The 24,907-nt window shown below is 30.4% G+C and overlaps 4 protein-coding genes across 4 annotated transcripts in view; 2 read left to right on the top strand and 2 right to left on the bottom strand.

Annotated features, from left to right (window-relative positions):
- The window catches only part of LOTGIDRAFT_204531 (hypothetical protein), a 3,851-nt gene extending 2,201 nt beyond the window's left edge, over positions 1-1,650 (top strand). The window contains exon 3 of the mRNA XM_009064623.1: positions 841-1,650. Coding sequence (XP_009062871.1) covers positions 841-1,586 — 746 coding nt within the window. The 3' untranslated portion in view covers positions 1,587-1,650. The remainder of the gene's footprint in view (positions 1-840) is intronic.
- A 1,053-nt stretch (positions 1,651-2,703) lies between these two features.
- LOTGIDRAFT_167139 (hypothetical protein) lies at positions 2,704-14,301 on the bottom strand (the record flags this gene model as incomplete). Its single annotated transcript, XM_009064622.1, has 25 exons — positions 2,704-2,862; positions 3,430-3,549; positions 3,760-3,900; positions 4,398-4,529; positions 4,853-4,941; positions 5,376-5,511; positions 5,749-5,817; positions 6,037-6,172; positions 8,150-8,342; positions 8,793-8,859; positions 9,111-9,221; positions 9,570-9,641; positions 9,999-10,093; positions 10,266-10,398; positions 10,544-10,738; positions 11,100-11,218; positions 11,473-11,499; positions 11,586-11,589; positions 11,804-11,807; positions 11,971-12,176; positions 12,546-12,620; positions 12,952-13,019; positions 13,311-13,372; positions 14,098-14,101; positions 14,217-14,301. 25 exons carry the CDS (start codon positions 14,299-14,301, stop codon positions 2,704-2,706), a joined length of 2,502 nt encoding a protein of 833 aa, XP_009062870.1.
- Positions 14,302-14,724: 423 nt separating this feature from the next.
- Positions 14,725-16,136, bottom strand: LOTGIDRAFT_207089 (hypothetical protein; the record flags this gene model as incomplete). The annotated part of the gene is made up of 2 exons (XM_009064621.1): positions 14,725-15,801; positions 15,870-16,136. 2 exons carry the CDS (start codon positions 16,134-16,136, stop codon positions 14,860-14,862), a joined length of 1,209 nt encoding a protein of 402 aa, XP_009062869.1. The 3' UTR covers positions 14,725-14,859.
- Positions 16,137-18,254: 2,118 nt separating this feature from the next.
- Positions 18,255-24,907, top strand: part of LOTGIDRAFT_235389 (hypothetical protein) — a gene marked incomplete at its 5' end in the record, with an annotated part of 22,146 nt that continues 15,493 nt past the window's right edge. The window contains 4 exons of the mRNA XM_009064620.1: positions 18,255-18,269; positions 21,858-21,977; positions 23,901-23,990; positions 24,508-24,588. Of these exons, the coding sequence (XP_009062868.1) occupies positions 18,255-18,269; positions 21,858-21,977; positions 23,901-23,990; positions 24,508-24,588 (306 nt within the window). The remainder of the gene's footprint in view (positions 18,270-21,857; positions 21,978-23,900; positions 23,991-24,507; positions 24,589-24,907) is intronic.

The raw sequence follows: 24,907 nt of genomic DNA, 5'->3' as shown, positions 1-24,907 counted from the left end.
GATGTTCGACTCAAAGACCATCAAGACAAGCCCGGCAATGAAGGAACATCTGCTGTGGCTGAACATCTTGCTATGGGAAGGAAAACAGGACATAAAGTCAACTTTGACAACACCAACATACTGACAATCAATAAGCACATAGATAAAACCAGGAGACTTCATGAAGCTATCAACATCAGAAGATATCAGCCTGACCTTAACAGAGATGAAGGTGTTCGTTTATCGCATGCATATGATAAACTTATCAACTTGTAATTATTCATATTCAAAAACAATTTCCAACTTTAAGCATAGTTAGTTATATGAACAATGTAATTTCTATTAATAAAAGACTCCAATACCAGCAATAGTTGTTTATTTAATCTTCAATTAATCTCTTTTTTAATTCATTTACTTTACTTCAATTATTTTACTTAATCAGCCTGTATGTTATTTTAAGAATTATGTACCTCTTATTGTACCTGTTAAAATTTAATGTAATGTATCAATAAACCATTTTCTCTTGTGTGTTCTTAATAATAAGCATTAATGTATATATAGTTTGCCCATCACTTCTTCTCATTATGTGCCTGAGGACGACGGGGGAAACACGTCGAAACGTTGCATAAAACTTTAACCAGTGATTGTTGTTCCATAAAGCTGTGTCTATATATCGTACTCACAATTGCTAAATGCCATTCAAAGACTTTGTTGAATATTGCTTGCATATATTCCTTTATGAAAGATATTTGTAGTTTAACTAAGATAAAATGAACCTTGATGTCGATGAAATTTGCTGTTGTTTAATACTTTTCAGTACTGTAATTCATCTCACTTTAATTCTTTGATGTTTTCTTACAGAAACTAAAGACCTACAGAAGTCTCAGAGTTTTTCTCCTGCAAGTGTACCAGACGATTCCAAGCCAACACTGGAATATTCTGAAGAAGATTTAGAACAATCAGGTATTTGGGACACTGAGGAACTGGATGTGTTAAGGAAGGTTTTCAAGTCAGCTAAAACCCAGATATCTGATTTAAAAGTGAAATTACGTGAATATGAGGCTAGGAATAAATATTTAGAAGGCATCGTGAAAAAACAGGAATATGAAATAGAAAAATCAGACATTAAACTTCGTGAAGCAGCGAAATCTAACAAACGTTTAACAATCCATTGTGAGAATTTACAACATCAGTTGGATCATAGCAGTGCTAAATTAGATACTGTTACAGACATGTGGAAAGAAATTGATAAAGAGAAATCTAAAATGATGAAAGAAATCCAAGATGTGCGAGTGTCACATGATAAAGAGCGTCTGCTACGTAAAAATTTAGAACTGAAACTAGAACATGCTGTACAGGAAAGACAGAGAGCTGTGGATATAGCAGTTCAAAATACTAAAGTGAAATATGAAAAACAATTATTTGATTTGAAACAGAACCAAAAAGAATTGGTTAAAGAATTTTCTAAGGAGAAACAGTTATATGGTGTGACCAATAAAGCCTTAAATCATTTGCGCCAACATTTTTCAAGTCTACCTATGGATAATATAATTCCACCCAATGCTGTGACTGAAGATCAAGTGTCTAATATTAGTTTTGTGTCTTGATGATTTCTCAAGTTTAAATTTCTTTACTATTTTATTTTGTAAATGTATATAAATATTTTTATACATTAGTTGTTCTTCTGTAATTCATCTTGAACTCCTTACACTATCCTTTGTTTGCTGCCTCAAAGAGAGAATCTTGAGATGTATTCATGTTCTATTTTGGAACAATTTCCAAATTCATAGTTTAAGCTATATGGGTCAAGTGAAAAGTCCCCCTTCCCAATGATGTGAATTGCCAAACTATTATATAACTATCAACTAATTTTAAATGAGAATAATTTAAAGGAATTGCTGTTTGCTGTTTTTTTTTGTGTTATGTTTCTGCAATTGATTTGACTATTTAACAGGCTACACCTAAAGGTAATTTTGCCAAAAGCCTACTCTTTTACTTCCAACTGTTGAGGCATCTCTATATGTGCACATGATTGGAGAGGCTTGGGGAAAAACATATTCAAGAATGCTTTTGTTTTGTCAAATCTGTTTAATTTTAAGTCAATTGTTTATGGGATAAACTATAGCCTTTATCAGTTTATTTTATTATCAAATCTCACATATTATACAGTAACAAAAAACCCTTAAATATATACAAATAACAAAATCAATATCAAATAACAACAGATTTGAGAGATTCAAAGAGATTTTCTGGAATGGAAGGAAGGAACCACAGACTTCAGACAGGAAATCAAAATGGTGCAATAAATGTTCCAGAGATACCTTTTAACAGTGAAACAGTATCATGTTTCAGAAATCCTTTTTTTTTGATAAAGAAAATTCTATTAAAAATGAAATGAAAATGCATAGCAGAATTATCTTGAGTTGGTGAAATCAATTTTGAATATTAATATTGTTAAAAAGTATTCATATGTGAAAGTATTGAAGCATATATATGGCACAAGGAAATATAAATATTTTTGCTCGATTATTACTGGAACTTCTAAATAAAATAAAGCCATGTCATAAAATATGTGCAGCAGTGAAATTTAAATGCTTAATTTCAATTACACAAATTTTAAAAAACCCAGCCCAATCAATCTTGTGTGAAACTTAACAAAGTTAAGATATGAGAATTTCACCTTTAATAAATTTTGATTCAAGGCACATTTACTGTAGATAGTTTTCACCGAACACGTTTAGTTCGTTGATACATTAAGGGACTACGAAGTTTATCTGGAGCACGACATTTATAATATTCATTAAAGTCTAATCGGAAACTTAAGAATCTCAAATTAACATCAGCATGACTTGTTAACATTACTAGAAAATCTTGTACCATATCCTGAAATAAACAACAAAGCATGTACTATAATGTGTATCTGACAAACTGTGTCTTGAAGTGTGCATGAGGTACTTGCAATGCAGACAAAAGATATCCAGACAGATTGGAGGGAGGTCATTTTGTGTGATTGATTGTGGTGATTAGCAACTGTGTCTAAGTGCGTGGAGCCTAAGCTCTTCTGCTGTTTTGTGATTGGCAAAATTAGAGGATCTTTACACAGGTGTTTACATAATCTATAATGAAGACTACATATAAATACGTAAAATTTCACATAGAATTTCATGTTTTATATTTACTATTCATATCATTACCACTACCTAATTGATTAGTTAGTTATCCTAGTAAAATATGGATGCTTTTTTACCTACAGACACTACAACCATGATTTTTATGAATACAAATAAACACACCTTTCCCTGAAATGTCTGAACAATATGAACTGTTTTTAAATCATGACAAAACTCTGACAAATTTTGCCAAAGTAATGTAACTACATGTACTACTCTTTTAGCCATATGTTGTTGATTATGATCAGTCTATCTCAAACAATCTAACATAGTACAATACCTGATAAGACTGAGCTAAAACTGTTAGTTGAGCCCATGTTGAAGGTATCACTGTATTCAGAAACTCCTCTTTTCTATTACTTTCTTCTTCAGATTCGGCTTCAGTTAAAGCCCATTCACCCTATCCAAAATAAAATAAAAATCTTAGTTTACTTTTGAGTGATTCAAGCGACTTCTAGCATGCAAATATAAATACGGAGAATTTCAAAAAACAACTATTTCTTATTTTAAGTAGCAACAAAATTTCATGGTCAGTTTGTAGTTGTCTTTAGAATATCAATGGTGCAAAATACCTATTCTGAAACCCATCAGTAGTGACAAAAATACAAACCTCTTCTGTTCTCTTATCTTTCATTTTATTAAATTTCTCTCTACAAGCTATTTCATGTTCAGCTGATTGGTAGAATTGACTTTGTGCTGTTTGAAACTGTATGATTAAATCAAATATTGTTCTCAACTGTGTTAATATTACCTGCAATTAAACATAAATAAGAATCAAAATACTGATATTTCAAATTTCATATGCTTCATTGTTTCTGTGAGATAATATCCATGTTTTCTATGTTTCTTAAGCAAGAGTTTTTCTTTTCTGACCATTTCAGACTACATTTCTTGTATATCACTTTCTTCACCTAATGATGACAATGTAGATTGTTGAAATGTCGTGTGTAATAAAACTAAGGAGTAGTATACCATAAAATTGTGTTCCGTTATTTAATGTGATCTGTACCCCTAAATGTCGCTAAAGGATTATCTAAATACCTTGTCGGTTGCTTACAGGAATGGGTTGTGAATTGCCAACAAATCTGATATCAAACATGCTATTACTCAATAATAACAATAGCTGATTATATGCATAGGGTACAAGATGCAATTTTCAAAATTAACTGACAAGTCAAATTCAAAGTGTTAATAGAAGACCAAGTATAAGCCTAGATAAGTGAACATAAGAATCAAGTTGCTACCTACTCTAGATTTGTCGTCTAATAAACATCTAGCTATAACTGTATCTTGAAATTCTTGATGTGCTGCTATAATATAATCTAAATCTTCAGCTTCAGCAACTTTAGTTAATAATATATCCCACGAACATTCTATAACCTATAACATAAACCGATAACCCATATTCAATACTGATATCAATTTGATATCTGCTCATTTTATATAAGAAATGCATTTAGATTGTATTAATTAAGTCAAATCTTAAGTCTCTCCCAAGATTGAGGCATTTTTTCTAAAGAAGAAACAATTACAACTAATATTTTACAGTATAAAATTATATAATGGTATGATAACTTAAAGTTTCTATGATTTTATACGATATATTTTAGAAGCTGGCTGAATACATTACAAATATTCATTATAGGAAATTTTCTCATATTCTCTGAATGTTATGTTAATACATGAAATATTTATAGACTAACCTCGAAATTGATATAATATTGTACTTGTTGTATAAAATGTACCATTTCAGCTCCTAATATATGACATTGATGAAGGATTTTATTTAGTTCTGAAAAAAATCGAGATTTCTGAAATTTTTTTACAGGTTCAATGGAGCATTTTATACCTATTTCCACATTAAAGTCAGACTTGATAAACAGGGCTATTGATTTGGCTCTATTTTCTGGATGATCGAGGATAAATATTCTCTGCAGGAGAAATAACAGTTAGCCATTGCGTGTCATTCGATGTTTGTCAAATGCAAAGTCTGATGTCAAATCATAAATGGTGAATCAAATTGTTCTTAAAAGTTGGCTACTAATTGGTCAAATTGATTATCTTGGTGTTTATAACATAACCATAGAATAGAAAGTAAATTACATGGTCAATGCATACTGAATAAGGATCATACGTAAACCGAAAAAAAAAATCTAGCTTACCTTTGTGTTCATCAAATGTTGACCACAGCCAAACTTAACAATTCAGGTCAGAAGTTAAACTTACCTGGTATAGGTTTTAAATATTTAGCATAAGATATTTGATTTTTCCAGATCATAGCCAATATATATTCCATACGTTTAGCTCTCCATAGAAAATTAAATACTTGTAGATACAGAATCATACTTTCTGGTGTAAAGACCTACAAATAAAAACAGAGTGATTTTCCTATGTCCACCTACAACGGTTATAGCCATCAGTTATTTGAAGCCAATTAAATGACGTTTTATGTCCTACAATTCTGCATCTGATTAATCATTTATTTGCAGCAAAGATGTCATTTAAGAGTTTCAATAATGTAAAATATTGCACAGATTTTGAACATAAATAAGCAGTTTTTAAGAAAATGAGCCTAAATAATAAGAAATTGAATATATACCGTTCTGATGGGTCCATCAACATGATAATCTAAACTAAATACATCCCAACCAGTATCTCCAGGTGATACCTACAATTATATTACAGTTTATTCTTAACAAATATCATAAAACAAACTAACAAGAATATTTAATACCTTTTTAATACAGATATATAAGGTTCAACTCCTTTTTGGGATTCAACGCAATTTTGGCAATGAAAGTAGAATACATTTTTTAAGTTTGAATGTATGTTAGGAGAAGTATGATTCAGCCAAGCAAAACATGTATATTTCTTTTATAATGCCTACCTCTAATAATCTAACATCTAGTCTTTTTAAAGTATCAGCATCATCATATTGAGCATTAGTAGCTCTAATAGCCATCTCTAATATACCAGTTAAATTATGTAGATATAAATTACTAGCTGGTTTAGCTAGATCTTCTCTGTAATAATACAATAAATTATATAGATATAAATTACTAGCTGGTTTAGCTAGATCTTCTCTGTAATAATACAATAAATTATGTAGATATAAATTACTAGCTGGTTTAGCTAGATCTTCTCTATAATAATACAATAAATTATGTAGATATAAATTACTAGCTGGTTTAGCTAGGTCTTCTCTGTAATAATACAATATATTATGTAGATATAAATTACTAGCTGGTTTAGCTAGGTCTTCTCTATAATAATACAATATATTATGTAGATATAAATTACTAGCTGGTTTAGCTAGGTCTTCTCTGTAATAATACAATAAATTATATAGATATAAATTACTAGCTGGTTTAGCTAGATCTTCTCTGTAATAATACAATAAATTATGTAGATATAAATTACTAGCTGGTTTAGCTAGATCTTCTCTATAATAATACAATAAATTATGTAGATATAAATTACTAGCTGGTTTAGCTAGGTCTTCTCTGTAATAATACAATAAATTATATAGATATAAATTACTAGCTGGTTTAGCTAGATCTTCTCTATAATAATACAATAAATTATATAGATATAAATTACTAGCTGGTTTAGCTAGATCTTCTCTATAATAATACAATAAATTATATAGATATAAATTACTAGCTGGTTTAGCTAGGTCTTCTCTATAATAATACAATAAATTATATAGATATAAATTACTAGCTGGTTTAGATAGGTCTTCTCTGTAATAATACAATAAATTATGTAGATATAAATTACTAGCTGGTTTAGCTAGGTCTTCTCTATAATAATACAATAAATTATGTAGATATAAATTACTAGCTGGTTTAGCTAGATCTTCTTTATAATAATACAATATATTATGTAGATATAAATTACTAGCTGGTTTAGCTAGGTCTTCTCTATAATAATACAATAAATTATGTAGATATAAATTACTAGCTGGTTTAGCTAGGTCTTCTCTATAATAATACAATAAATTATGTAGATATAAATTACTAGCTGGTTTAGCTAGGTCTTCTCTGTAATAATACAATAAATTATATAGATATAAATTACTAGCTGGTTTAGCTAGGTCTTCTCTATAATAATACAATAAATTATGTAGATATAAATTACTAGCTGGTTTAGCTAAGTCTTCTCTGTAATAATACAATAAATTATATAGATATAAATTACTAGCTGGTTTAGCTAGGTCTTCTCTATAATAATACAATAAATTATATAGATATAAATTACTAGCTGGTTTAGCTAAGTCTTCTCTGTAATAATACAATATATTATGTAGATATAAATTACTAGCTCGTTTAGCTAGATCTTCTCTATAATAATACAATAAATTATGTAGATATAAATTACTAGCTGGTTTAGCTAGGTCTTCTCTATAATAATACAATAAATTATGTAGATATAAATTACTAGCTGGTTTAGCTAGATCTTCTCTATAATAATACAATAAATTATATAGATATAAATTACTAGCTGGTTTAGCTAGGTCTTCTCTGTAATAATACAATAAATTATGTAGATATAAATTACTAGCTGGTTTAGCTAGGTCTTCTCTATAATAATACAATAAATTATATAGATATAAATTACTAGCTGGTTTAGCTAGGTCTTCTCTATAATAATACAATAAATTATGTAGATATAAATTACTAGATGGTTTAGCTAGGCCTTTTATTTCTCCAGATGGCATGGTGGCCTTACTGGATGATTAGATCTTAAATATAGGGAATTAGAATTGATCATTGGGGCTTAAAATTAAGTCTGTTTTTAACAAATATGAGAAAAATATTTCAGAAGAATTTGTGTGTTACATTGACATTGACTCATGTATACTATAAATAGTTTAAATGCAATGATGGCCAGATGCAAAAATACTTCTTACATGTAATGATTACAATGTGATATCTGGACTAGCAATAAGACTTTACTTCTGTGCCTATTGCAAAAGATTCATCACTTTCTATACTTACTCAAGTAGGTCCATCAGGTGTCTTATAAAATCTCCTTGTCCTAATAATAGATATCTTCTCATAGCCTTTAAATGATCCATAAATTTATATTTAGTATGTAAGACTGTGAGTAGATTCTGACTAGTTTCTTTATAAACTAAATCTATCATATCTTGAAAATCATTATTACTATCTTGTGTAAACATGGTTTCAGCTGAAAACAGAACAATATTTAAAAGTAAAGTTTACAGCATCAAGTAGGAGAAGGTGAACATCTGCATGACCAACCAAAAAATTTTGATGCTCATTTCATAAAACTTCGAAATCATAAAAATTCTGCAACAAAATGTTTCAGTTCTAGACTGCATTTCAATCTTGTCAATGATTTTAGTTCCTTTAGATTATAGAGAGTTGCAGTATATTTCTAGATTTGACAGAAAATTTTCAGGGAAAACATTCAATTGATTTTGACTCACACATCATCACAATAAATATTAATTTTGGCTAATCAAAGGAAATATTGCGAATATTGGTAACTTTTGTGAGAGTTAAAATTGAACTGCTTCTGTTCAGTAAGTAAAGTAATTCTAGGTATATTTTTTAATAGAAAATACAGTTTACAAGTTACCATGTGAGATCTGTAGATCCATAGCAGCCTCTCTACCAGCAGTTGATGTTCTATCTTGACAAACTTGACGTAGGAAATTTATAGATTTACCAGTTAATAATATCTATAAAGATAGCATAAATAGATAGATCTAGACATATAATGTAAATATATAGATTTATAACTCACCTCAATAAATACATTTACAAGTGGCTGTGTGTACATTGCCTATCTTAAAATATTCATTTCATAGTCCTTAAGGCAGAGTTAAAACTGAATTTCATGCTGAGATCAAACCACTTTTAAAACAAATTACAAGTAGATGAATGGTAAATTTCTATATTTCTACATTAATGGAAAAACCAAGAATATTACCCTCCTAGCTTGTTCAGTACTGATACAAGATGGTATCATTGTCTTGCGTAGACTATATTTATCATGCCATAATCTATCATGATTCACTGTAGGATCAGATGCCACAAAAAACTGAAATTAAAGACAATAATAGATTGGATTAAGATGTCACAGAAATGGAAGCTTTTGCCGAAGTGTACAAAAAAAAATAGTTGAGAATGCTTTTATAACTGAACTTAATCAGTTTAATGCATTAAACATATAAAAAAAGACATCAATTTGCTGTGTGCACTGAGGGAAACTTTGCAGATACCACAGATCATTTTCAGGTTCACTAATGATCTTCAACCTTCACATTCTTCAGCACACAAAGAAAGCATCTATTATACAGAAAAAATTGTGAAATTCTAGAGCCACAACATCTCCACCTTCAAGAAAATTTTACATTAGAAACAGAATTGGAACAAATTTAATACATACCTCATGATAAGTATCTTCTAATTCACCATCATATATCCACCTTACTAATGTAGCATAGACTGGTTGAAATACCTGTATATTGGAAATCAAATTATAATGTTACAACTGTAAAAATCCCTTCATGCTACAGTGTTTGCAATAATGAAGTTTTATGAATTTGTTCATGAAGCTGTAAGTGCCTCTGATATACATACAAATACTAAAAATATCTTTAGAATTGTTTTAACTAGTTTAATCATGGTTCAAGTATCCCATTGATAGATATCATAAGTTAAGAATTGGTTAAGAAGAAAAAGAATTAATTCACAAGTTTCATGATTATCATATTCCCAATAACAAATATAAAAGACTTGTTTTAGGGTAGAAACTGCATACTATATGCAATCATTATGGTGTCTGTATTAAGTAATAACAGAGTAGATTACTTACCATAGTTAAAGTATGTTTTATCAATGATCTAACAAATGGATCACCATGTTGTATATAAGAGTAAATAGCTGAAGCTAGAGCACCACCTTTCTTACCTAAAAATATTTAAATTATTATTGTGATAACCAGAATTTAATCTCTAATGTTTTGGTATGCTCTGTTTTTTTTTGTGTAATTTTATAAACAGTTGCATAAGATTACTTGACAAAAAGTATACAGTACATTTAGTTAATGAAGAATGAAGAAGTCATCTGCTATTTGGCATACCTTTACAAGCATCAACTAAAGCAGCTAAAACTTTAAGTCTAACTAGAGGATCAAATGTCCAGACAGCCAATCTACGTAATGTTAGACCAGTATTACTAGAGTCTTCAAATCCTGCATCTTGTTCATGTTGTAGCTGTTAAAATAAAATATTCAAAAATATATTTTGTAATTATTATCAAAAACATAAAGAACATAGCGTATTGAATCATAAGATTTAAGATCAGTTCAGAAAAGCAGAGTTGATTGGAATCTTTTAAAAACTATACACTTTATATCACCTGAGCTTCCATGACTGTAATAAATCTATAATATTCTGTTAATTCTTGATGTAAGGCAGCACAGAAACTCTGTCCAACTAAACCAAAAGCTTTATCAGTACTCCATGATGTAACATATGTTTTAGTTTTATTGTATAACCAACCACATTCTGCTAACTTACTAACTAGTTGTCTAACTGCTTTAGGTATTCCAGCCTACCAATAGAATAAATTCAATTCAATTTCAATTCATTGGTATGACATATGAAGCAATTGTCTGAACAAATTGTATCAAGCTTAGATTAGACTATCCATCTAAGTAATTTTTACATACTTTCTAAACTAAGATAAAGTGAGTATTTGTTGTAAGTGAAACTCTTATCTTGGGGGATATTTATTCAAACATCTTAAAATGATGATGATCACATTCAACTGATACAATCTATTTGCAGACATTATGAAGCCTGTTTCAGACATGACAGAGAGATCCCAAGGTTGAGATGATGGGCTATTTGTTGATAATCAAGACAGAAAAATAGCAATCAAATTAAGCAAAGTGGCAATAGAACACTTGTACCTGAGAATCTATTCTATAACCATCTTTAACAGTATTGAATTTAATCCATCTACCTTCTATACCTTGAAATGCATACATTAAATCTTTTAATAATTCACTTTCATTGACTTCATCTGATTCTGAAATAATACCATAAAAGTATGCAATATAAGAATGATTTAAATATAAGTTGAAACAGTTGTGAATGAGGAAAGAGTAAAACTTAATGATATAATGATCATCATGGGTTTTGCCTTACGACCCAAGTATCACGATGACATGACTTGTTAGAAAATAAAATTTGAAAATGCAAATAGAACCTAGGAAATTATCTTACTATCATGTGATCTGTGTGAGGAAACATATGTTGTTGTAGTTGTCTTGGCAACCATACCTGGAGTTCTGGGTACCAATGCAGATTCTGAAAAAGACATATAAATCATTAGGATGGGAATTTTTCAACAATTTTTAATGTAACTTTTTTAACTTTATTTGCAAAAATCTCACTTAACTGATAACTATATCTCACAAAATATATAATTAATGTATCATTCTACAATTGATATATTGAGACTATAAATCTGGTAAGCAACAGTCTTTATCAAGTGTATGAAACATAACTCACCATGTTGTTTTGATTTCGTGATAGTTGTTGTACCTAATCGAGTAGCAAGATCTTCACTGGTTTTATTACTAACAGTACGGTATGGGTCAGATCCTACTACATTACTGCAATAGCAAAAACAATACGGTTTCATTTAAAGACTGTACACACCTGACTTGATTTTGAATATTTTATCTTACTATTGAGAATTTCATGCTACCATCATCATCTTCAAATAGAGCTCTTTCACACTGCCACATTAAAGGTGGAATAACAAATAAGAAATACCTTGGCATAAAACTTTGAGGGACTGGAGTAGTATCAGTATGTTGTCCACTGTGTATACTACTAATACCACTACTGCCAGTACTATACAGGGCACTGTGAGTTAAAGTCATGTCACGCCCACCTCTTGTACCTCCATGGAATGGTGTTGAAGTAGCATAAGCAGGTAGTCCTTTACTAAACAATGAACTGTTGATAAATGATGATGTCTGAAAAAATGATTTTTGTCAATAAAATAAGAAGTATTATTTAAATCTCATTTACCCAAATCCCTTTAAAATAACCAACAAATTCAAAGTAAGGTCAGTAATCTTGTATATGGGAGGAATCAAAGGGCATAAAAAAAGGGTTAAAATTATATCCCATCACTTGTGTTGCATCTTTGGATTTTTAACAAAAATTTCTCCAATTTCTCCTGTCCAATCTTGAACAAAAAAGTCCAACAAATAGATGAACCTCAGTATTTATAGAATATTTCAATATGTACATCTTTTCAAGATTAAGAATAAGATTATTGAAATTAGTAAACGCTCATTGCGAGCATTCAATATTGCTTTGATAAAAAAGCTGATAGTTACCTGTTTAGATGATGGTGCTGTATCACTTAATGACATTAATAAATATAACACTCCCCATCTATTATGTAGCACACCCTAAAATACATAAATCAAGAAAATGTCAGATTTTTAAATCTATGATAAGCATTCTAAACTAAAACTTGTGGAAAAAAGACATATCTGCAACTCTTACTGCATTTCCTGTCTATTAATGTTATTCTTATCAATTTTTTAGATAAGTTTTCAAAAGTGATACAAAATACCTTTTTCTGTCAAATTTATGTAAACATGTAACTGCAGCTTTTGTCATAATCACCTTTCAGGTACAACCAATGATGCATATGAGTTCAAACTTTCAGGAAGTGACTAAACCCTTGCAGTTTGTTTGTTAAAATCAAATTTTCAAGTAATTGGTGTGAAAACATACCTGTGCCTTTAATTTCCTGTGTAATTCTGAAAAAATAGCAGCATCTTTTTCTCTACCTTTTCTTACCACTGAAAGTATTCAACACAATTACTACTAAAATGCAAAGACATCTCATCTTTAGTACCTGTTTCTCAAAATATCTTTAAATGGATATTTATTTGTCTTCGTGTATCATTATCAGTGTTGACCTAATGAAAAACGGTGCAAGGATGAATATTGTTTCTAGTTTCAATAAGGTAATATAAGGTTCATTTATAAATTTCTCTTGAAAGTGCTGATCCACTACATGAAAATGTCATTAAAAGAATATTGCATATCAACAGACAATCTTATCATACATTAATATAACTACAACTTACACTGTCTTTTGATTTTCTCTGAAACCTGAAATTCATCTTCTTCAACTGCTGGTGCAAATTTACTGGAAAAAAGAAAATAAAGTATAGAAATTTGTGTTTTTACAAATTAATAAGACACAAATGGCCTGAGCTAAAAGTTGAATTGAAACTTTTAAAGTCTTTTAATGTAGTAAGTATTGAAAATAATTTTTCAATTCTATTCCATTTGTCTTAGAATGCCTTCAGGTCTATAGAATTATGAGGAACAGTGATTTTACATCTAAAATACACACATTTTCCTCCTAGAAAATTCAATTTCCATTAACTCAAAGACAATTTAAGACTCTCAGTAGTATTTTGTAGTTGATATTTCCATTCATTCAAAAATGATTGCCAAAATTCAATTCAGAAATCAATGTAGTCAGAGAGTTAGCATTTTTACAGACAAGGTACCATATATCAAAGGAATAATTTAATCTTACCTACTAACTATTCTTAAAGCAAACTGGTAATGAGGTAAGACAGCATCTAAATTTGAAAGAGGAATGTGATAACAGTGGTAACAAAAGCTTTAAAACTATGATGAAGCCGCCTAAAAATAGCAAATTTCAAATTTACTCAAAATTTCAGATTTGGTATAGATCTTCTATTTGACAACATTGTATTGTAGGCTAGTATTTGTAGGGATATCCAATATCCATTATAACATGCAATTGATGTTATGTCTTGTCATGTGTGATTTATTTATGAGATATATGGAGTTCAATTAACTAATTTTACGATAAATTAAATGACAATCAACATATACTTGACTGGAGTGAAATCTTATTATGGAATAGACCTAAAAGTCCAGTTCAACCAAAAGTAAAAAAATGTTCAAGGCCTACTAAAAAAAGTGTCTAATCAGAATATAAAAAACACTAGTACCATCAGACAGTCCCGTCACTTGGCAGCACAATCGCTTTAGAAGTGATGAGGGCGTCGACTCAGTCGATTCAGATGAGGAGGCCATGTTGATTACAAAAAATTTGAACGGAATATAACGATTTCGTTCAATAATTTGACATGTTTACTTCAGTTCCCGCGCCATGTCAGTTTTTACAGGAAGTAGGTTTATTTATTTTCGCATTCAACATAATATTGACGGATTTTTTTCCTTTTAACTGTAATTCAAGACAGAGTAACGATAGCTCTTTTATTTTCAACAAAATTTGCATCTTGATACAGCATGAAAGACATAATCGTAGTTTTTGTATTATTTTCTTTTCATGTTTTTTAATTAGGTGCCAATAGGTCAGAGGTCAGAGGTCAATATTATGTTGCAAGAAGGAATAACAAATGACAAGTATCATCGGATCATCGCCTTACAGTTAAGACCATTAGACTGTTCTAATTTTGGCAAATCATATTAAATATTGTAACAAAGAACGAAATAAATTTAATTGTTATTATTTATTGAAAACTAAAACACCGATTATTTCATTTAATGAGAAATGGATTAGTTGTAAAACAACATAATAATATAGCAAAATTTTTTGATAAATTTTTGCATTTTGTTCAAAAAGACGTATTAATATTCTTCTCCCTCTCCTTCCTCTCCTTCGCCCTCAACAGAATCAACTCCAACTTCTTCATAATCTTTCTCAAGAGCAGCTAAATCTTCTCTCGCTTCAGAGAATTCACCTTCTTCCATACCTTCACCGACATACCAATGGACGAAGGCTCTCTTGGCGTACATCAAATCAAATTTATGATCCAGTCGAGCCCATGCTTCAGCTATAGCAGTGGTATTACTTAACATACAAACAGCTCTCTGGACTTTGGCTAAATCACCTCCTGGTACAACAGTTGGTGGTTGGTAGTTGATACCGACTTTAAAACCAGTTGGGCACCAGTCGACAAATTGGATGGTTCTTTTGGTCTTGATCGTGGCAATAGCAGCATTGACATCCTTGGGTACAACATCACCGCGATACAACATACAACAAGCCATATATTTACCATGGCGAGGATCACATTTGACCATTTGATTAGCTGGTTCAAAACAAGCATTGGTAATGTCAGCCACAGATAGCTGTTCGTGGTAAGCCTTTTCAGCAGAGATAACTGGAGCATAGGTAGCCAAAGGGAAATGAATACGTGGATAAGGTACCAAGTTGGTCTGGAATTCTGTAAGATCTACATTGAGAGCACCATCAAATCGTAGAGATGCAGTAATAGAACTAACAATTTGTCCGATCAATCGGTTTAAATTGGTGTAAGTTGGTCTTTCAATATCCAGATTTCTTCTACAGATATCATAAATAGCTTCATTATCTACCATGAAAGCACAATCAGAATGTTCCAATGTAGTATGGGTGGTAAGAATTGAATTGTAAGGTTCTACTACAGCTGTCGAAACTTGTGGAGCAGGATAAACTGCAAACTCTAATTTAGACTTCTTCCCATAATCAAAACTCAATCTTTCCATCAATAAGGAAGAGAAAAACCAGATCCGGTTCCACCACCAAAACTGTGGAAGATGAGGAATCCTTGAAGACCAGTACATTGATCAGCTAGCTTCCTGGTTCTATCAAGAACCAAGTCTATCAGTTCTTTACCAACAGTGTAATGACCTCTAGCGTAGTTATTAGCAGCATCTTCTTTACCAGTGATGAGTTGTTCAGGATGGAAGAGTTGACGATAAGTACCAGTTCGGACTTCATCTACTACTGTTGGTTCTAGATCCACAAATACAGCTCTAGGAACATGTTTACCAGCTCCAGTCTCGCTGAAGAAAGTGTTAAAGGAATCATCTCCACCTCCAATAGTTTTATCAGAAGGCATCTGACCATCAGATGATACCATGTTCTAAACAGTACAACTCCCAACAGGCATTGCCCATCTGGACACCAGCTTGACCAACATGGAATAAATAACCTCACGCTGAAAAGGGATAAAAACGAAGACTATAGGAGCAGTTCTCTTTAAAGTAGAATTCAATGGACAGCTCTCGTAGAAGATTAATGTCATTTTTGAAGGGAAGACAACTAAAAAAGGAGATAAAGCGAAGAAAGTGTGCTGCTGTTGGAAATTTCTAAAGTGCGGGGACACGAAGATATCATGCGTTTCACTCTCTTTTCCTTTCCGGTCTATTTTCACATATTCGAAAAGATAATTTGGGGAAATGCTCTCATAGTCATGTAGAATCAATTTGATTAAAAGTATCTTACCATTTTGAAATTTGGTGATTCTTTTTACAGGAGAAATGTAAACCTTGTTGTAGATGTTCTAATGAACAGTAACAAGTTTTAATGTTGATATAGAAATTAGTATGTTATAGGTTAATTTATACCCTTTAGTTAATCTGAAATCTAATGTTGATAGTTACTGTTGTTTAGGGTTACCTGGATTATCGGATTTAGTTAATCCTTGATTTCTTTAACGGCATTTTGTTTAAGGTGATTTTTGTTTCATACCGACGAATCAAAGTGGCTACCGGTACCAAATACTTTGATGAACTAGATGTTCGCAATTTACAATATAACTTTACAGGCGGCTAGATCATATCCCTTCCGATTCGTTTTTTGCATGCATTCTGTGAAAATATAGGATAAATAAGATGCTTTAAGAATTCTACCATTCAAAATGTCGGTCTGAGCGCCTTTCATAAGTTATATCATCTTTGCACACCATTCATAATGATCCATTACAAAAAGCACAGTGACTCAACGAGATGAATGAGGGCCCCACTTAAGTTGGTTGAGGCCTTTCCCCCGGGAACTTTTTTAAACATATATGCCCTTCTACATTTTTTTCTGAGGGGTTGGGGCCGTGGACTTGGTTCAACAAGCCTAGGTCAAATCTTTTCGCCAATTCTTTGTACTGTGGAACGACATATTTTCGACCTGTTAATATTATGAATAACTGAATTTGAATTCAATCAAATATTTCATTTTTGAGGCCGACTTTGCATTTTGAGTATCATTGATAATCCTATATTAGTTTTTCATAAAGTTATTTATATTCAATACAATGGAGGCCTACTTGAATTTGAAGACATACGTCAGATGTCAAAGATAAAAAGACTTTGACCATGAACTACAAGATTATTTTCCAATGTATTGCGTTTCTTAGTATTATATATGGTATTTCTAAAATTGTTCGGAGCCACCGACGGAAATAATTGACCATACTTATTGACACATAGACCATGTTACTACAGCTGAAAATGAAAGTTGTCGCATGAGTGGGTGTTGAACAGGATTTGAACAGTTGAAAGAACTTGTAAGACTGAAGAGTATACCTTGAATTAGGAAGTTATGATGGGTTGAATTAAATTTTAAATTCGAAAAGTACTTGAAGGAAATAGCAGAATGTCATCGTCAAAATTGACACGTTTAAAAGAGAAATTGGTAAATATTTTATAGCATAGATCTACTATGAATGAACTCTCAGTCAGTGCTCTAAATTTATCAGTAGTTTCAACCACCTGCGAAGTGTTATTTTCTATTAATGTATGTAAATATCACATTAACACATACAATATCTGGCAATCGGTCTTCAATAGTTGCATTGGCCAGAAAGTGCACATTCCTTAGTTTTTATTTTAAAAGTAGAACAGTTTGAAAAGATTGTTTATTGCATGTCTCTCAACTACAATTTAAGTACCAGTACCAGTTCTGTCATTTCTAAAAGGGTTATCCGAGAAAAAAAATTGGAAAGTGAAAGATATTACCGAAAAAAGGTTCCTATATGCATTGTATAGGATTCAGGAAATTTACCCGCAAAGTTTTTCAGTGTAAAAAAAAAAAATTATTTTTGTCATGGAAAAGAAAAATGCCAAATAGATTTGAAACTTGAATCTATTGAAATAGAAGAAATAATGTTGGATAATTAGACTCTTTTGACCCGTTTAAATTATTCGCTCATGCCACGAATTTGAATATTCGAATATTAAAATATTATAGGTAAGATCTATGTGGGATGGCTACTTTAATAGTAAGTGTGATCTGGTAGTGAAATGGTGAATGTTTTTAATGAAATAGTGAAATGAGGTCAATGGTTGACATGTTTAAAGTACATACAGGTTTTAGTAGATTTCTACTATAACTCTTATTAGTACCAGGTGAAGTTTACAAATAAACCAAACAGGGTGGTGACTAGTCCATTGTATTCAAACTATTGAATGGACAAACCCATCTAAAATAAGGTCTTTGATCTATGTACGTTATTTCCCAATGAGAATTTTTTTATTGCCTGACATTACAGATATTTTTTTCAGATGTCTAATTGAATTCAAAAATATATATCGTGGGTGACTGCTTGAAACCTCGTATATGCCATATTTGGTCATTTTGACTTTTTGGTACCGTTCGAAAGCTCGCAAAAGGGCGGATCTTGTGATCAAATCCTCGTATTCTTAGCTTGATACTAAATAACTCAAAAAGCGCTAATTAAAAAAACACGTATATAAACAGTCAGATTTAAAACCTCGTAAAATATATTATTATACGAGGTTCAATGTTCCTTTTCTGCGTATGAAGATGAAAAACCTCGTATACTGTATTATTATACAAGTTTTTGGTTCAATAGTCCGGTGATCTCGAATTGTTATATTTTCCAAGAATGAAAACCACGTATAGCGGTAAAAAAAATAATCAAAAAGATTTTAACAAAATACGAGTACAAATAGTTTTTTGCGTTTTTCTCGAAAAGTAATTCCGCGTCAGATATCGTTATACGAGGTTTCAAGCGGTCACCCACGATATGTCATTAATATGCCCACAATTCTAGTTGATGCACAATTTCTATAGATTCCAACTGATTTTTTCATTTTGATTAAAATCCATTCAATGCAATTATCATTCATATATTCTTTGGTCGCAAATTGCATCTTGTAAGCAGGCAAATGAGTTCAAACTTTTGTAAATCAGCAGCCATATTCACCAAAAAATAGCTTCAAATGACTTTTAATCTTCATCTCATTATCCAATCACTTAATTTTATTTTTCATTGTATTTCTTAAAACTTTTATTTTATCAAAATTGTATTTTAGAGAATATTTGAAAAAGACCATCTTCAAATCTAAGTAGATTACAGGCCATATAAAAATATATTGTTTACTTAAGGTGGTAAATTATTACCTGAACAAAAATAAATGTTCTGTTTAATATAAGCTTAGAGATATTAATATTTTTACAGTGATTTTGTGTCTATTATATTATAATAATAATTATTAACCATCAGTAAATAATATAAGCTAAAATTGATTTGATTGTTATTATGTTTTATAGTAAGCTTATACTACTAGTTTCTTGTACATTCCTGTAATAAAATATCGAGCATATATCAAGCATGAATTCCTTGAACATAATCCATAATAGTCTTCTCATTTATTTAAAACATATATTGTATCATTGGTTACCGCTTGATCAAAACCTCTTATTCTTAGCTTGATTGTAAATAACCCAAAAACCACTAATTAGATAACACATATTTAAACCATCATATTTAGAACCTCGTAAAATATTATATTATATTTATGCGGTTCAATGTTCCTTTTTCTGTGGATTAAAACGAAAAAGCTTGTATGTATACTGTTATACGAGTTATTGGGTGAATAGGCCAGAGTGTTTTAATTGTTATACAAGGTTTCAATTTTCAAAGAATGAAAACCACATATACCTAAAAAGAAAGATTTTAACAAAGTACGCGTACAAATAGTTTTTTTTTGCGTTTTTCTCGAAAAGTAATTTCACATCATAATTCGTTAACGGTATACATAGTTTTAATCAGTCACCCACGATATCTCGAACATTCCTTTAATAAAATGGAGCATAGATGTTATTCCTTAAACATTCTTTTTATAAAATAGAGCAAAAACCATTGAAGATTGTTATAGTTCCAATAAGTTATTGTGAATCGCCATATGGAATTATGTTTAATAGTTAATTTATGAAAAGAATAGAATAATATTATAAGTTCACACAAGTACATAAATTAAATACAAAATTTCAATGGTAGAGCAAACAATCTTTTTCATTGAAATACATTTGACTTCCTGTTTGAACACTGACTGTTATTATATATATTTTACCTTGTTACTAATTCAATCTTATTTACATTGTAGTCTTAAAGTTTTATAGAAGAAGATTGTGTTTCAATATTAATCGTCAGACAAAATTTAGTTGAATTATGTGAATTAAATTTATTTGGCAGTATTAAAATCTCTTTACAGATATTTCTTACACTGAAATTAAAAAACTGGTGAAATTTAGTCTAGAAATTTCATAATGAAAAAAAAAATAATCACAATAAAATATCAGGTGGAGTCATACATAAGAAATTTTTGTAGCGTAAAGACATGATTTGAGACAATGTAAACCTGTTTCGCTTTTTCCATTGCAGATCAAATGAACATTGTTCCATGTTTTTGCCCTAGTAAGACATCATCTAAAACATAATAAGCAAATGATTCCAATATGCACATAATCTGCTAATATCACTACTTTTAATAAAGCCAAACTTTTATGAGTAGGTTTCTTGATGCTTCTGACCCACTGGTAAACAATTGATTATCTACAAAAAATTAATGATTATATACTGTGAAGTTGGGGGCTAAATTAGGTATAAAAGACAATTTAAGAGAAAAATATTAATGCTTGATATATATTGTATTGTAGCCCTTGTATCACAATATATATTATAACATAATTAGTGATACCTAATACCTAGAGCACTTGATGTGCTAGATAAAACATAGACTTTGTCAATAGATTTAGATTCATCCCATTCAGTGATTTAAATCATCTATAAAGCAATTAGTAAAGTAAAGTAATTAGTATTGTCATGGTCAATTACATTATGACTGGTCACAGGTGCTCAGTTCACTAACTCAGTTCACTAACCCTCTCTCTCTCTGTCAGTACTTCATATTGTTTGGATCTGCGATTAGGATTAAACTGTGGCTATGATATTCTCTTTGTAAAATATTTTGTTCAGTGGACTGAAGTATAAGATCTAAATTCTCAATATCAGAGATGCAAGCAGTTTCAATTACAGTAGGCTGAAAATTCTTATCATTATTATTATTTAGTGGACTGAAGTGAATTAATTAAGGCCCAAAATTCAATGGTCCAAGTAGTTTTGGTAGGAGTTAGCTTAAAATTCTTTGAGCTTTTTATGATTGTGATTCTGTGTGGGAGCTGAAAGTTGTTACACAGTGGACTAAAGATAGATTTGAATGGTAAATTCAGCAATGCTAGCCATTTCAGATAGAGATAACTTAGTTGTATCTGAGCTCTACTGTAGTGATGACTGTTAAAGTGTTTGGAGGGAACAGGACATGCTCTTTTGGAACATTGTATCCTATTTTTTGACTCTTTCTAGGAATGTACATGCTATGGACTGATATTATTCATGTGTTTATATCTTGGTTTTGTTTCCTTTTCAAGTTTGGCTCTTAAAGTGTTGTATATTTTTTTTTGTGCCTATGGAATTTTAGATTCCTTTGCTGTATGGGTATATACTGGTTCTCTATCTCAAAATGAAATTGTTTCTTTATAACCTTATTCTTTTGTATTTTAGGGATGTACGTCTGCCCCAAAACCACAAACAAGAACAGTAAACATTGGTCATAAACATCCTAGTACAGAAGAAGTTTACATTCCAGAATCTTTTCCTGATAATAGAGTCATATCTTCCAAGGTGGGTAATATTCTAGCATTTTAAAAGATCCCTCAATCATGGTGGGAAATCATTGGCTATTGCTGCTCTCCTTGTGTAGCGTCCTCATCAACCCAATCCTGAGAAGAAAAGTAACCTACAAAATTCTTTTTCATTTCATAACTGTAAGCCTTTTGACGTTAGCTGTACATAAAAAAGGAAAATCTGTGCATTGATGTGTTTAATATGATATTATGATAAACGACTGTAGAAACATATGATTTGCCTATAAATATTTGTTCCAATTCCTGTCAGGTTAGAGTGTAATATTAAAATGGCGTAAATTTTCTTAGTCAACAAGTTATTTGTGAACATCAGGGTCTGATTTGATATATAAACACGAGTACCAGTACTTCATTTAATTTTCTGGAAGAATAAGTATAAACTATATGACACTGACTTATATCAAGTTCATTACTATTTAAAGTACTTTAAAAATAAACAAGGCTGCTCATGTTAAGTTTAAATTAGACCTTGATTTACATACACATCATTATTCAAGTATATCTCTATAACTAATTAGATTAGAAATACTAGTGAAATGAATTGAAGAAGTATTTTGTGTATATATTGTATTTGGTCAGTATGTATATAAACTTAATTACCTACAAATATTTGATATAGGCCTGACCTTTTCCTTTCATCCTTAATTACAACTAATTAACAGGTTAAAGGTCATATTGATGTGCCTAATTCATCAGGTATTTACATCCTCTTGTCATCCAAACCAGTTTCTATCAAATTGCTATATTACTTTGGAAAGATCAGTTTTGAATGGAAGTTTGTTTAGCACAACCTAATATAATTCTTCCTTGGAATGAAAGTTTTATTGCCTGGTCTTATTTGGGTACACTGTCACAAATTGCAATAAGTTGACGCTTTAAACACAACTGGTTTTTCTACTGGACACATTTATAATTACATGATACAGTACCCTGACAGGCTGGGAAAGTGACCAAAACAAAGTGATGTTACATAACAATAAAGTCATATATTTTTACTCTAAGTTTTTCAAGTTCAGTATATATGATGTTCTATTTTATTTACACTTATTGTTAAAGGGTTGAATTTATGTATACCATTTTAAAATGCAAATATGGCAAGTTAAATTCAAATAAAAGTTTGTAAGTTTATCAAGATTTCTTTGATTTAGATTTTGTTACAGTGTAAGTAACTTACTTAAGTTTTAGTACTTTTGATATACCAAATAAAGGTGTTTAAATGTAAAAAGATAGAAGTATATTCATAATGACAATCATAAAAATTTAATTAATTTATAACTTTTTTGCACTTAAGTCAGATAAATTATATTAATTATATTTATATATTTTGTTATTATAAACCTAAATATAATGTGTGAATAAATAGTACTTATAGCCTTTTCTTTCAAAGATATAAGAACAGCCTTATTACACGAAGTTATTAAATCATGAAGCCAACATTAACAAGGAACAAAATTTTAAATTGAAATGTTATAACATCAAAAGCTTGTTTTGAAATATAACATGAAAACAATTTAGGGCACATAAAGTCAGCTGACTGCTGTGATATTAACTGCGTCTCTAACTGATAACATAATGAATTTTTTTACATCTCTCTGATAAACTGAAATTATAGATGCTACATAGTGGCATAACCTTTTCAACACCTGCCACTAATGCGATATATACCTGAGCAGCAATTGAAGTGACTGTTACCAAATGTCATCAGATAAGGTCAATGTCATAGGCTTTACATGATATAACTAGGAGAGTAATTGGTATATGATGATTGATTCACACTTATTTATAAAATGATATATTCAGTCATTTTTTCTGTTTATCAAACTGTTTTTTGTGTACATACACATTTTTTTTTTCAAATTCTACCTTATTTAAGCACCAGTTCTTTTATTGATTTTTTCAGTATACAGTATGGAATTTTTTACCAAAGAATTTATTTGAACAGTTTAGAAGAATAGCGAACTTTTACTTTCTATGTATTGGTGTTGTTCAGGTAAGTAATAAACAAATTACTGAAATGTTGAAGCTAAAGTAGGCATAATGCAGGTAACTCCTGATACCAGTATATTACAATTATTTATTTGTTATTAGTGTTTGTTATCTTATTTTCTAGATATAGACCAGTCACTCCTGTTACCAGTATATTACAATTATTTATTTGTTATTATTGTTTGTTATTTTATTTTCTAGATATAGACCAGTTACTCCTGTTACCAGTATATTACTATTGGTATTTGTTATTAGTGTTTGTTATTTTATTTTCTAGTTATCTATAGATACACCAGTCACTCCTGTTACCAGTATATTATTGTTGGTATTTGTTTTTATTGTTTGTTATTTTATTTTCTAGATATAGACCAGTTACTCCTGTTACCAGTATATTACCGTTGGTATTTGTTATTAGTGTTTGTTATTTTATTTTCTAGTTATCTATAGATACACCAGTCACTCCTGTTACCAGTATATTACCGTTGGTATTTGTTATTAGTGTTTGTTATTTTATTTTCTAGTTATCTATAGATACACCAGTCACTCCTGTTACCAGTATATTACCGTTGGTATTTGTTATTAGTGTAACAGCTTTTAAACAGGTTTGTATATGTCTCTGAATTTACTAAAAAGCTAAATAAAATGAAAAGAATACAGTCATCTACATATATCCAGTTGAGAGAGCTATATCCTTTTTCAGAAGTATCAGGATCATCTGCAATTCAATTACGGCTTAGAAGACTGTTCTAACTTTCATAACATTTCTGACAATTAACATTCAGGCTAAACAATGTCATTCTTTTTTGTCTATGTCAGATGACAGCTGGTCTTTTAAGGGTCAACTTTTTTTCTACACCCATGTTATGGTTGTGTTGTACCCTGAATGTTATTCCTCTATATTGACTTGTTGTGTGGGATTAA

The sequence above is a fragment of the Lottia gigantea genome (genome assembly GCF_000327385.1).
Source record: "Lottia gigantea unplaced genomic scaffold LOTGIsca_64, whole genome shotgun sequence".
NCBI lineage: Eukaryota > Metazoa > Mollusca > Gastropoda > Lottiidae > Lottia > Lottia gigantea.
Note: the sequence above shows the minus strand (reverse complement) of the source record. Positions and strands in the feature narration are given on the sequence as shown.